Here is a 12,994-nt window from a genome sequence, read left to right on the forward strand (position 1 = left end):
ACGTTCCCAAGGCAGATTTCCTCATTGCTCCTTTACAGAGGAATTCCCATGGTGGGACTGAGTACCTGTATTTGCAGCTGTAAATGTTCACCTGGCCTGCCAGAACAGACCCGGGGCTCTTCACATTCACATCAGCCACAAACAGCTGGGTTGCCTCCATGGAATACTCGACCACAACCACGTAGCGGCCAACCTGTGGGACATGCAGCCGCAGATGCAATTCCACCTGTCAGAGAGGCCAAGCAGACAGACTGTGATCCAGCTGTGACATGTACTGGCCACACTTGCATCAGCACTGTGAAAATAGAGCCCAGAAGACACCCTGGAAGTATTTTTATATGTCATCCAAGTAAGAAATAACATCCTACAGGTTGAGATGCCAGATAAAACACACGGTGCCCTGTTACATTTTAAATGGAAATAAATAACAAATAATTATTTGTTGTTTATTTGGACAACTTAATGGGGCATCTTGTATTTTTATTTTCTAAATCTGGCAGCCCTACTTAGAGAGGTTTCTACTCTTTCTACCCAGAAATGATTTTGCTGCTTGTTTCCCAAGGTAAAAGACATTCTAAAACTTCAAGTAAAAACGAAGTACTGATGAGTATTAAGGGAAGTAATGTAAAAGTGACACACACACCTGCTCCTGGGATAAGGACTGTTAATAGTTTTCATATTTCCAAACCTTTTTCTTTCTTCTTTTTTTCTGGAGATGGAGTCTCGCTCTGTCACCCAGGCTGGAATGCAATGGCACGGTCTCGGCTCACTGCAACCTCTACCTCCCGGTTTCAAGTGATTCTCCTACTTCAGTCTCCCAAGTAGCTGGGATTACAGGTGCCTGCCACCACACTCAGCTATTTTTTGTATTTTTAGTAGACATGGGGTTTCACCATGTTGGCCAGGTTTGTCTTGAACTGCTAACCTAGTGATCTGCCCGCCTTGACCTCCCAAAGTGTGGTATTACAGGTGTGAGCCACTGCACCCAGCCTCCAGACCATTTTCTATGCCCCAATATGCACACACATGTTTTGTTTTGTTAAAAAAACCTGTGATCATAGTAGGCAATTAAGGATGCTTTTGTGCTACGATGACAGAGACCACAGGGCCTGCAAAATGAAAAATACTTACTATGTCCCTTTACAGAAAAAGTGTGCCCTCCCCTGATATCACCTACTGGTTAGGAGCTTGGGGTCTGGAATCAGACAGCCTCCAGCTGTGTGAGCTTGTGCAAGTTGCTTAGTATCTGTATGCTTCAGCATTCTCCTTAGTAAAATGCAGATAACAATAGCACTCCCCCTCAAGATTGTTCTGAGGATTAAGTGAATACATATAGAGCTCTCAGAAGTGTATTTGACATACAATAAGCACTATGTATATATTATGATTACAATTGTGATTATTGCTTTTTACCATGACTTGCTTTTTTTACTCAATGGTATTTCTGTGTCTATTGCAAAAATATATACATGCAAATATACTTACATGCAAATATATTTCATTTTTTGAATAGCTGTCTACCATTCTCTAGTATGAATATAAAACGATTTAATCCCATATTGAGGGGCACAGGTTGTATTTAATTTTCCCTAAAACCTATAATGCTATATGATCATCACACATATATCCTAATGCTACTATTTCTGTAAGATTCCTAGAAGTGGAATCGCTGGGTCAAAGTGTGTTTGCATATTTAATGTCTGAACCAATATTACAACTGTATTCCTCAGCAGTGTAACCCACCTCCGCCCACAAGCTCAGGCCCAGGCAAGCTTTACCACACTTAATTAAAATGGTCCTCCCCCTCCCTGCCTTAGGAAATTCACATTTGGTATTCCTGCTGAACGGCTCTGAACCGCATAACTGCTATTTTCCACAGTGATTTTTTTTTTCTGTCACTTAAATAATAGAAACACTTCCCCTCGGGAAGGAATGTGGCTCGTCCACACCAGTTTTGACTCTATGTTATAGAGGGAGATAAGGCTCTGCAGCTGCACCACGTGGAGCGGTTATTGCCAGCATTTCACCCCTGGGCATCTCCAAACAAGAACTTGACTGTCACGACCCCACCACAAAGCACTCACAGGTCGATGAGGTGTCAGGTTTTCTCCCAGAAGTTATTATTGGCTGCAAGTTCTATCTTGTACTCTATTATAAATTTCTCCTACTCTTTCCACTCTAAATTTTATGGATTACTTTTTGGAAGACTTATTTGAGGAGTTTAAGGTACATTTGATGGGAAACGTCAGGTTTGAGAAACTCAGATAAAAGATATAAAAGATGGCAAACAGAAACTTTACTGTTTGCTGTTGTGATTATTTATGTGTATCGTTTATCTTTACAAAAGGAACTTAAATGGAATCAGTGTCAAACTGGAGGAATATTTCTGGTTCTGTGGCACAGAACTGACCTCTACTAGTTATTAGTGTTTCAGGATAATGATGTAGACGGTGGGTTTATCAAATCTGCTGCCCACACAAAACTAAAAGGGGTAAGTAACATGTCTCATGACAAAATGAGGATTCAAATGATTTGATCAGCAAACTACTACTGAATACCTACGCTATGCCCGTCCACCAGCCAGGTGATAGGCATACAATTGGAGGCAAGGCAGTCATTCCCTCAGACAGACTTGCATCAAGTAATTAGATAACTAGACAAATACAGCATAAAACTACATGTGACAAATGCTCTGCAGAGGTATAAGACAGGGGACTGAGCTAGTTGAGGAGATAAGGGAGAAGGGAAGGCTTCCTTGAAGAAGCAGCAACTTAGGTGAGCGTGGAGGACAAGGAGAAGACAATCAGGCCGTAGGGAAAGAAGAGTGTTTCGGTAGAGGGAACGGCTTACAGTTGGAGGCTACATACAACAGAGGACGCTATAGGGTCCCATATAATGCAAGCCCAAGAGACTGAAGGTAGGTCAGAGGAACAGGGAAACAGAGCAGGCGGGGGTATAACAAAATTGGGAGGTAGAAAGGGCAGACATATAAGCCATATTAAAATCTTTGTCTCTATCCTAAGAGCAACAAGCGTTGATCAAATATTCCCATCAGAATGTGAGTGCTGGCTACAGCCTGGAGAACAGGTCGAGAGGTGCAATGGGCAGAGCAGGTGTGGGTGGGCTAATTAGGAGGCTTCTACAGAGATTCTCACAAAAATGATTGGATGTTGGACAAGAGAGAAAGAAGGAGAATGCCAAGAAAAGTTTGGGATGCATACTCATGGATGGATCGGTTTGGGTGGAGGAAAGAATGGGAGAAGTCCTAAATGACCATAAGAATGCAAGTAGATGGATGGTAATGGCATTAACTTAGGTAGGGAATACTGAAACGGAATTTGAGATTGCTTTGAAACATCGAAGAGGCGATGTTAGGAAGGAAGGCAGACTTGCTGGTCTGCATATGAAAGCAGAGGTATGACGAGGCATACCAACATGGGAGGTATCTGTGTGGAGGTGGGTCTGATACAATTGCCATAGATGAGACTCCTTGAGACAGAACATAGAGCAATAAGGCCTAGGACTGAGCCTTGACAAATTCTAACACTTAATGGCTAGACAGAAGAGGATAAGCCTGCAAATGATATTTTGAGGAAGTGATGAGAGAGGTAGAAAGAAAACCAGGTTGTTGATAATTTTTAAATTATTAAGACAGCTCTGAAATTATGAAAAACAAGAGAGAGCTTGGGAATGCAGGGAGTGTCCATCAGGCATGGAAAGCTGTCGAGATGTTAAACAGATGAGGACTGAACCATATCCATCAGATTTAGTGACAAAAATCTCACTGGAAACCTGGCAAACAAAATTTAATGGAGTGGGAGGTGAAAGCCAGACTGTAGTGGGTTGAGATGCGAGTGGGGCATAAAGAATTAGAAACAGAGAGTGTAGACAATCCTTTGGAGGAGTTCTGTTTTGAAGGGGAGGAGTATGGTGCAATGGCGGAGTTGCGGGAGAGAGGAGGAGGATTTTAATAGAAATAGGTTAGCATTTTTTAAAGATGGGTTACTTCTGGTTCAGATGGCACAGAGAATTCACATTTGCTATACCCCTTCTGCTCCAAGAGACAGCAACTCTGGATAAAACACTTCGAAAGAAAAACAAAAAGATATACTTGGAATCAAAAGTAAATACATGATAAAACGTAAATTAAAGAAAACCCCAAATGGAACTGAAGTCACAAGCCTGTTGTCCTCCAGGTCTGGAAGCAGGTTATCTTGGTCAGCAGTTCAGCTCAGGCAGAGTAAACAGAACAACAAAACATGACGGTGGCAAGAGACGGTGGCCAGATCCGGGCACATTTTTTGAAGATAAAGATGTTCAAATTAAAAGAGAAGCTTAAAAATTGCTTCCAATCTGCCTCCTGAGTTATGGATATGAGAAGCTGCATGTTCTCACTTATAAATGGGAGCTAAATGATGGGTACTTACGGACTTGCAGGGTTCAGTAACAGACACTGGAGACTATGAAAGGTGGGAGGATGAGAGGGGGGTGAATGTTGAAGAACTACTAGGTACAATGTTCACGTTGGGTGATGGGTACACTAGAAACCCAGGCTTCACCACTATGTTATATATGCATGTAAGAAACCTGTACTTCTCCAGGCGCGGTGGCTCACCCCTGTTATCCCAGCATTTTGGGAGGCAGAGGCAGGCGGATCACCTGAGGTTGGGAGTTTGAGATCAGCCTAACCAACAGGGAGAAACCCTGTCTTTACTAAAAAATACAAAATTAGCTAGGCATGGTGGTACGTGCCTGTAATTCCAGCTACTCAGAAGGCTGAGGTAAGAGAATCACTTGAACCCAGGAGGTGGAGGTTGCGGTGAGATGAGATTGCACCACTACACTCCAGCCTGGGCAACAAGAGCGAGACTTTGTCTCAACAACAACAGAAAAAAAAAAAAGAAAAAAGAAAGAAAGAAAAGCCTACACTTACACCCCTAAACATATAAAAATAAATAAATTTTTAAAAGAAGCTATAGAATTTGGGAACCAAAACTCAAATATGTGGCTTCATGACCAAGAACTGAGCTAAGCCATTCATGGGGTCAGTGTCTGAATCTGTGCTATCTTCAATGTCACAACAATAGAGAAGGCACACTGTAATGCCTGCTCCTGGGCTAAGGATCCAGTGGACAGGTAAGACGGTGCAAAACTACCAGGCTGAAACAGATGTGACAGAAGAAGAGGATAAAAACCTTTCATTCAAAATAAGCCAATAAGCCTGTACACAAAATTTCAAAACACATAAAGAAATAGAATATTAAGAAAGACAGGTAACAAAGTCATCAATCAGAAGATGAGTTCACTTCAGATGAGATGAATTTTATGGGATAACCTGACAAAGACTTTAAATATACTGGTCCATGATCTGACATCTCCGAACTCTGAAAAGAAAATAGGTTTTGTAACTGTTTTGGTGGCAAACCTAATCTAACCAACGATCATTTGCTGGGAAAGTCTGACCTAAACTGATATAAGTCTATGTATATAGTCAGTATGTGTCTCACTAGGTGAGCCTATTCATGCTTTTCACTGAAGAAATATTAACCTGTTTGATTATGGGATATTATCTTAGACCTCACTGGAGATGCTAACTTTTCTCAAATCTTAAAAATTCTGTATTCTGAAATCACCTGGCTCCAAGGCCTTTAGTATACTAAAAAGATAAATGAAGGAGTAACTTTCACTTCAAAGTACAGGAAGTTTTGAAACAAAAACTGGCAGAAAGACAAGAAAAAGTAAATATGATAAACAGCCAATAGGAAAGTTTTAAAAGTACAAATTAAATTGAATCAATAAGCTGGATAACTTCTAAATTAGAGATAGTGAAATAAAATATTTCTGTATTGTAAAAGAGTCTTGAGGTCCTGCTGACTAGCTCTGTGCTGTAGCTCTGAGCTAAACCAGAGGTTAGAGCCTCCTTGATGAATCACCAGCATCACTTCCTGGGGGTTAGCCCTTTTCAATCTTACATCCTGTTGTCTAAGGAACACACACACACACATACACACACACACACACACACATATCTGTGTATATATATGTGTGTGTGTATGTGCATTTTTATGTATATATGTATGTATAAACCCATACCTATATACATACATGTGTGTATACACACATAGCATGGGTAGGGAGGGATACATCGAACTTAGTATTAGAATGGAGTAGAGGAAAGATCATTTAGGTTTTTTATGCATATCTATGTTGTTTTACTTGTTACAACAGGGATATATTATTTTGTAGAATGAAAATTCTAATAAAATGAATATTTTATTAACTGCTACCTTCGAAATGATAGAAATGTAGTTTACAAATATGTACACATCTAAATGTTCAGTTATAATTAATTCCACATATATTTTCATCCCACAAATGTAATCCCCCAAATGAATATTTTCCTCAAAAGGATAAAACAGAGATGTTATAGAAAGCAAAGAACAAAAATATAGTCAAGGAAGTTTTTTTCAGTGTCTTCATTTTGAAGTGTTGTGTGTTCTTATTGTTATGGTTGATAACCTATAGCTCTAACTCAAATATTAAATCAGTATGATCTTAAATTTGGTTCTGAAGTTTGAAGAACTCCTGGAAGAAAAGTAATACCAAGACCTGTAGTAACCTGTCCTCCACGCCATGCGGTAGGTGCCCTGGGGTGTAGAAGTTCCGGATTCTGAGCTTAAGGAATTCAGCTGTTAGGTTGAAGAGTGAGTGAGTGTGGTATCCTTTTAGGGTAAGCTGTGTCATTTCTGCAGGCTTACTGGATTGAGTCTCATCTGTCTTTTAAGAGAAATCTTGCCCTGAATCAGGGAGAACAGGAAGCCCCCTTCTAAATCCAGATAATCGAAAAGAAAGGTTTCTATGGCTACCCACATCTCCCACCATGTCTAGAAAGTGCTCAAAGAACAGCCTGAACATGGCTCCATGTAGTGTACCATCCAGCCCCACTCCAAATCAGATAATTCAGCATATGTTGATAAACACCTCTGAGAAATTCTTCCAGCTTCCCCCAAGTTTGAGAAGCAACTGTGGCCAAGTGTTTTCAGCAGACACAGGTGGGAAGGTAGTAATAACTTTGATAATAAATAAAAGGCTCCCCCACCTCTCTTCCACTGAGTTCCACCATGATGGGGTGTGCAGGTGTGGGCTGCCTCACTGCCACGGGTCTTGGCTCCCCATCAAGCAGGAAGTGTCTGGCCTCACAAGCCAGGGTACAGGGGAACCTGGTGACTGGCAAATGCTGGTAGAGCAAGCAACTTTAACAACAACAAAACAACAAAATCAATAGTTACAAGTGAAAACATCAAACAGAATATCAAAGTACCTCCCCAAAGACTCTTAGTCATTCAGTTCACTCATTCATTCATCATCCTTCAACAAACTCTTATTAAGCATGTTACAATAATTAAGCAATAAATTTTCAACTACATGGGGAAGAGAAGAAACAAAGGTCCATAAACCTGGGTTCTATTTTAAGCTCTTCCTCTCACCGGATGCAGGACTGACCTTGAGGGCATTTACTTGGGCATGTGCCAACATTCCCACATACTCGAGGGTGGCAGCCACTCCTAACTAAGCCAGCTATGGTGTGCAAAGTGCTTTGTGACTCTTATTTGAAGGTCACAAGTAAGACACAGAGGAAGATCACAACTAATTATCCTGAGCATCGTGCTGCTGGAGTGGTCCTGAGACACCTCATGAAAGTTTGCATTAAAGGCTCCTAATTTAGAGGACCCCAATGATGCGGCTGCACCATCTGCCCCATACTGACTTTTCCTGGGGTGATCCTGAGTAGGCACATGGTTCTGTGACCGGCAGCTGCAGCACAGAGGCTTCGTAGTAGTCCCTGGGAAGGAGTACCAGGTAATCCTAGTAAATAAAGAGCAAAAGGAGAATCACTCATTTTGATGGTAGCCCTGCTTTGACTATAAAATAATCAAACATGCTAGTTAAATCAATAATAACCAGCTGAAGTCACTAAACTCTCCATATCAACCGCTTTGTTCTTCATCCTGACCCACCAAAACACAAAGAACCACTCATCGAAGATTCTTTACGTATCAGAGAGAAACTTGTCAGTGTGAACATTTTTATTCTTCAAGTTTCAGGAGAAATTTTACTCTTTCTCCTGGGTTGTTTATAAATTCACAAATTAACAAAGATTATACATTGTCAATTGATGTGATGTTCTGTGGAAATGCTGATTGCCTTCACCAGTACAGAACACTGAATGTGGATCATTTTCTACTCCCACACCCGAGTAACGCTCAAATGGCATGGTATCAAAAGTGATGCCTTGTGATGTTGGTGATTCACAGAATGGAACTGGCCTACTGCCTGTCCCAAGAAACGAGAGGAAGAACATGTTCCACTGAGTGTGCCAAACGAAGCCCACAGCATAAATTCAGCTAAGCAGCTCTTCAGGGAAGAGCAGAGCCCCAGGCTTCTGGGATGTAGATGACTGACAGTCCGCAGCCGTTCTAGCAGCAGCTCGCATCTACAGAGGGAAGACAAGAGGGAATGTTTGCTTCGACTGCGAAGAGCTCATACACACACCAGAAGGCTTTTTCTCTCCTTAGAGAGAAATCCATAGGAAGGAAAAGTAGGAGATTGTGGCTCAGGGGACTCAGTAAGCTGAAATTTTAAAATGGTTACTGTTCTACTAGTAAGTTCGCTGAGTCTGGGACCATGTCTCCTCTCTCCTCACGACTTTATACTCTAACAGGAACTACAGCAGTGATGGTTGATAATAGACACACAATAAGATAGTTTTAGAGATGATGGGATTATAATATGGAGGCATATATATGAATTACTACACAATTGCACAGACTAAATGTCATTAGGCATCTTCCATGCCCAAATAGTAACTTGTATAATGAACTTCTACTTTCCATGAGTCCAACTTTGTAGCCATTACTGATATCAATGGAACTTTCCTCTGCCTCATTCCTACCATCTGTGAAATATTCTTGAACTTTTTTTTTAAAAGCAATAAAGCTTCCTACTAAGAAGATACAAGGAGAACAGAGATCTCCTGATCTTCCTTTGCTGTCTTGAATGGATAACGCAAACCTTCATGTTATCCCTGTAAGATCCCAGATTTGGAAGGAACTATTAAGAGCAGTATTTTCCCTGCTGTGTGGAAGAAGCAACTGGTAGGATTGGAAGAGGCAGGATTTGAATTAAGGGACTTGCCTAACATTTGCTAACATGGTCAATAAACAGGGTCGTGCCAGAAGGAAAAGCTTTATGTTTTCTACTCTGGGAACATGGACCAAGCTTTCCCCTAGGACTTTATTTCGAAAAGACCTCGCTATGAAGCAAAGCAAACCTTAAAGCACATAGCAAAAAGGGCTGTCTGAAACAGCAGGTTTCACCCTTCCAACACCCCATGGCTCCTCTGGCTATTCTATTAGGTGTTCGTAGACATAGCCTTTCCCGAATAAGGAGTTCTCTGTTGCAGGCAATCTGTTTGCTGAGAATACACCTGCTTTAGGTTTAACGCAGAAGAAAGCGGAGAGAGTGTCAGGGAGAAGCAGTGGCTCCTGTAGCCTCTTGCTTCTCTTTCCACCCTCAGGAACTTTACTGAAATTCCTATCTTCTTGTCTTCTAGGTTCTTCTTACTTGGTTCTACACAATCTCCAGGCAGGCTTATTTTTTTAGATATACTTCTGACTCATGCTGGAAAATCCCAAACAAGCTTTGGAAGGGTGAAGCCACATGCTCATGATGGCTTTGAATTTGTTCTGATAACTTAAGAGTCTTCATGAGACTACATATATATATATATATATATATATTTGTCCAAGAGAAGCTAGCTGGAAGGATACAAAAGATACTTCAAGTTGGTTCCTATGTCATTTGATGGCAAATGTCACCACAGCTTCCTCCGGCTGGGGCTGAATAATTCCTGTCTCTAAAACCACTAATGATTTTGATATTTTATGATCGCTATGGGTTACAGTCTTGGATGGAACCATTTCTGAGGTAGGAAAAATCCCACAAGAGCTCTCCATTCAGAACTAAGTCTTACCAGAAGGACTCCTTCTGCCTTAATACAAGCAACCCATATTCCTGGGGTGATTGAAAATGGGTCTGCAAAACCATTTCCGGGGACGGTGACAAAGGCTGGCTCCTTACTCGGCAAGAAGGTGATCTCTTTGCTTTGAGCAGCACCTATCAGAAATACAAAGAACTGCTTAAGGCCTTTTTCTATTAGTCAGTGTTATGATTTTAGACACTCAGTTTTGAACGATGATACGTACTGATCAGATTTACTGATCTTATCTTTAAAAATGGTACTACGCAAATGCATATCTATTAAATAGGCTAGAAAGACATTGATAAGATGTTAGCGGCCGGGCACGGTGGCTCAAGCCTGTAATCCCAGCACTTTGGGAGGCCGAGGCGGGTGGATCACGAGGTCAAGAGATCGAGACCATCCTGGTCAGCATGGTGAAACCCCGTCTCTACTAAAAATACAAAAAATTAGCTGGGCATGGTGGTGTGTGCCTGTAATCCCAGCTACTCAGGAGGCTGAGGCAGGAGAATTGCCTGAACCCAGGAGGCGGAGGTTGCGGTGAGCTGAGATCGCGCCATTGCACTCCAGCCTGGGTAAAAAAGGCGAAACTCCGTCTCAAAAAAAAAAAAAAAAAAAAGATGTTAGCAATGCTATCTACACTGGGATTATGAATAATTGTTTAACCTATTAATATATTAATACTCATAAACAGTTTAGGAAAGCTCCTTGCCTATAGTAAGTGTTCAACATATTACATTAGCTACTAAATTATTTTTTCCATTTTTGTTTGTGTGTGATTTTTTTTTAAGCCAGCATCTCACTATGTTGCCCAGGCTGGAGTGCAGTGCTTATTCACAGGTGCAATCATAGCTCCTGAGAGCCTCAGACTCTGAGCTCTAACAGTCCTCCCACTTCAGCCTCCCAAGTAGCTGGGACTACAGCATATGTGATTTTTACATTTTAATTTTTATTAATGAACACGCATAAGAAAAAGCTTCACTGTCTGTTTTCAGGACAAAATACATTTTCTTCTGCATTAAACAAAAGGAGGACCTTCTGCAAGAGATTCAGAAAGAAATAAACTGTTGCATCTGAGTTCAATTGACACTTCTTTTTCTTCCAAACAATTATCTTCTCCAAATCCTCGTGTCCACTCTTGTTCTACAAAAATTGATGGTGGCCTACTACGTGCCAGGCTTGGAACTAAGTTCTGGTGACAAGGCAGTAAACACAGTAAGCAGGGCCTTTGCTCCCTGCTGGTGAGGACAGGAGAAGTGAGCAATAAGTACCAGCAGACAGGAGAACGTGGAGAATGTGGCACAGTCTGGACACTGGTATTTGGGAGGAGGCACAAGTTATCACAAGACATAACATAACTGGGGCTCCCAACTCAGACTTAGGGGAAAGGTGTCCAGGAGGACAAGGAAACGAAGCAAAATGTATTCCAACTATCTGAGCTAACAGAGGGCAAACTGCTGCTGTTATTGTCATGTAGGAGGCAGAGGGGCCTGTTAAGAGTTTGGAGTCTGAAGACTTTGTCTACAAACATCCAGCTGTGCCTGGCAATTTACTAAACCTCTCAGCTCTGTTTTCTCTTCAACTCTTCCGTTTGCAAAGTTCTTATGATGTGAGGAAACGGGTGCTAAAGTACTCGTAAATGACGAAGTAAGCCTGCTAGTTCCTTCTATGGGTTAATCAACCTCCAGCCACGCAAGCTGGGCTGACACAACTTGGAAATGCCATCATTTCTTCCCTCATTCGGAATGAACCGTGGACACTTATCAAAGATGGTACACATCTTGATCCTAAATTAGATTTCCATTGGTGCCATTTTGCATCCTTGTAAAATTCCAAATGCTTGTTGGAATCTGTTTCCAGGACAGGTAGAAGCCCTTATACCTTCAAGAACACACCTCCAGGACTTCTCTCTGCCTGTGGCGAGGCTATGCTCTCTTCTCTTGTCCCTCTGCCCTTGGGAATTTCTCACCCCTGAGTCAGGTTTGCAGCTCCCTCCTGGAGCTCTTTTGGGCTTTGTGCTTTACAGAATTCATAGGAAAAATCCCCATCCTTACCCATTTCTCCTCTGACTATTTGGTTAGTTTGAAACAATGGAAGAATTTAGGACGGCAGGCCAAAATCTCTCAGGTAACACCAAAAAGGTGACACCCACTTCACCATGAATGAACTATAAATCAGCTCTGTTCAGTGAAGACATCATAACCCATGGGGTTCAGCCAAGGTACACAGGTTGTTATATCTATTTTTTAAATGAGAGTTAATGACAAATTTAATAGCAGAACGTAAGTGATTGTTTAGAGAATGAACAGTAATAAATGATAGAGTACCTAGAGAACTGTATAACCAGACCATGAGCCAGGCTTGACATCTTCTAAGGGTGATCAACTTTGTGAAAATCAGAGAAAGTGTTTCACTACTTATTTCTTAATTGAAAAGAGGCTTGAAATTTTACCTACTTGCCTCACCCCAGGATGGATAAATAGTTATATGACCAGATGCTGCTTCGGTTCCAGGGTTAACGTATCTCAGAATAACGCGAAACAAGGAGTGATTTGACTCCCCCACATTCAATGTTATTCTTACATCATTCTGAAAACACCGAAAGGCCATAAAGCAAAAAAAAAAAAAAAAAAAAAAAAAATAGGTTAAAAGACATATAGCCAAACAGTGACTTTATTCTGTTCAAGTGTCACTACTGAACTTGTAATGTACACAAACACACACACACACACACACACGCACACACTCTCTCACACTCAGTCAACAAGCACCGAATAGCTAGTGAAAGATGGAAACAGGCAAACCTAACAATGAATTAAAATCACTTACAATCAAAATTACAGTGAAAACGCACTCCCTCAGCAACTGAGATCCTCTTTTGACCTTTTTGTGATCAGGCAGACAGAGTGGAGTATTAGATGGACTAGTTTAAGAAAGCCACAGTGACAGAGCAAC

The 12,994-nt window shown here is 41.3% G+C and overlaps 1 protein-coding gene across 3 annotated transcripts in view; it reads right to left on the bottom strand.

Annotated features, from left to right (window-relative positions):
- Window positions 1-12,994, bottom strand: part of LAMA3 (laminin subunit alpha 3) — a 262,162-nt gene that overhangs the window by 119,448 nt on the left and 129,720 nt on the right. For 2 of the 3 annotated variants that reach the window (XM_032293185.1, XM_032293183.1), the window contains 5 exons: window positions 12,496-12,628; window positions 10,034-10,176; window positions 7,769-7,866; window positions 7,100-7,253; window positions 66-226 (listed from right to left, as the gene is read on the bottom strand). In XM_032293185.1, the coding sequence (XP_032149076.1) occupies window positions 66-226; window positions 7,100-7,253; window positions 7,769-7,866; window positions 10,034-10,176; window positions 12,496-12,628 (689 nt within the window). The remainder of the gene's footprint in view (window positions 1-65; window positions 227-7,099; window positions 7,254-7,768; window positions 7,867-10,033; window positions 10,177-12,495; window positions 12,629-12,994) is intronic. The other variant, XM_032293184.1, reaches the window with a different exon arrangement.

The sequence above is a fragment of the Sapajus apella genome, unplaced genomic scaffold (genome assembly GCF_009761245.1).
Source record: "Sapajus apella isolate SASKATOON/1434 unplaced genomic scaffold, GSC_monkey_1.0 scaffold29, whole genome shotgun sequence".
Classification (NCBI taxonomy): Eukaryota; Metazoa; Chordata; class Mammalia; order Primates; family Cebidae; genus Sapajus; species Sapajus apella.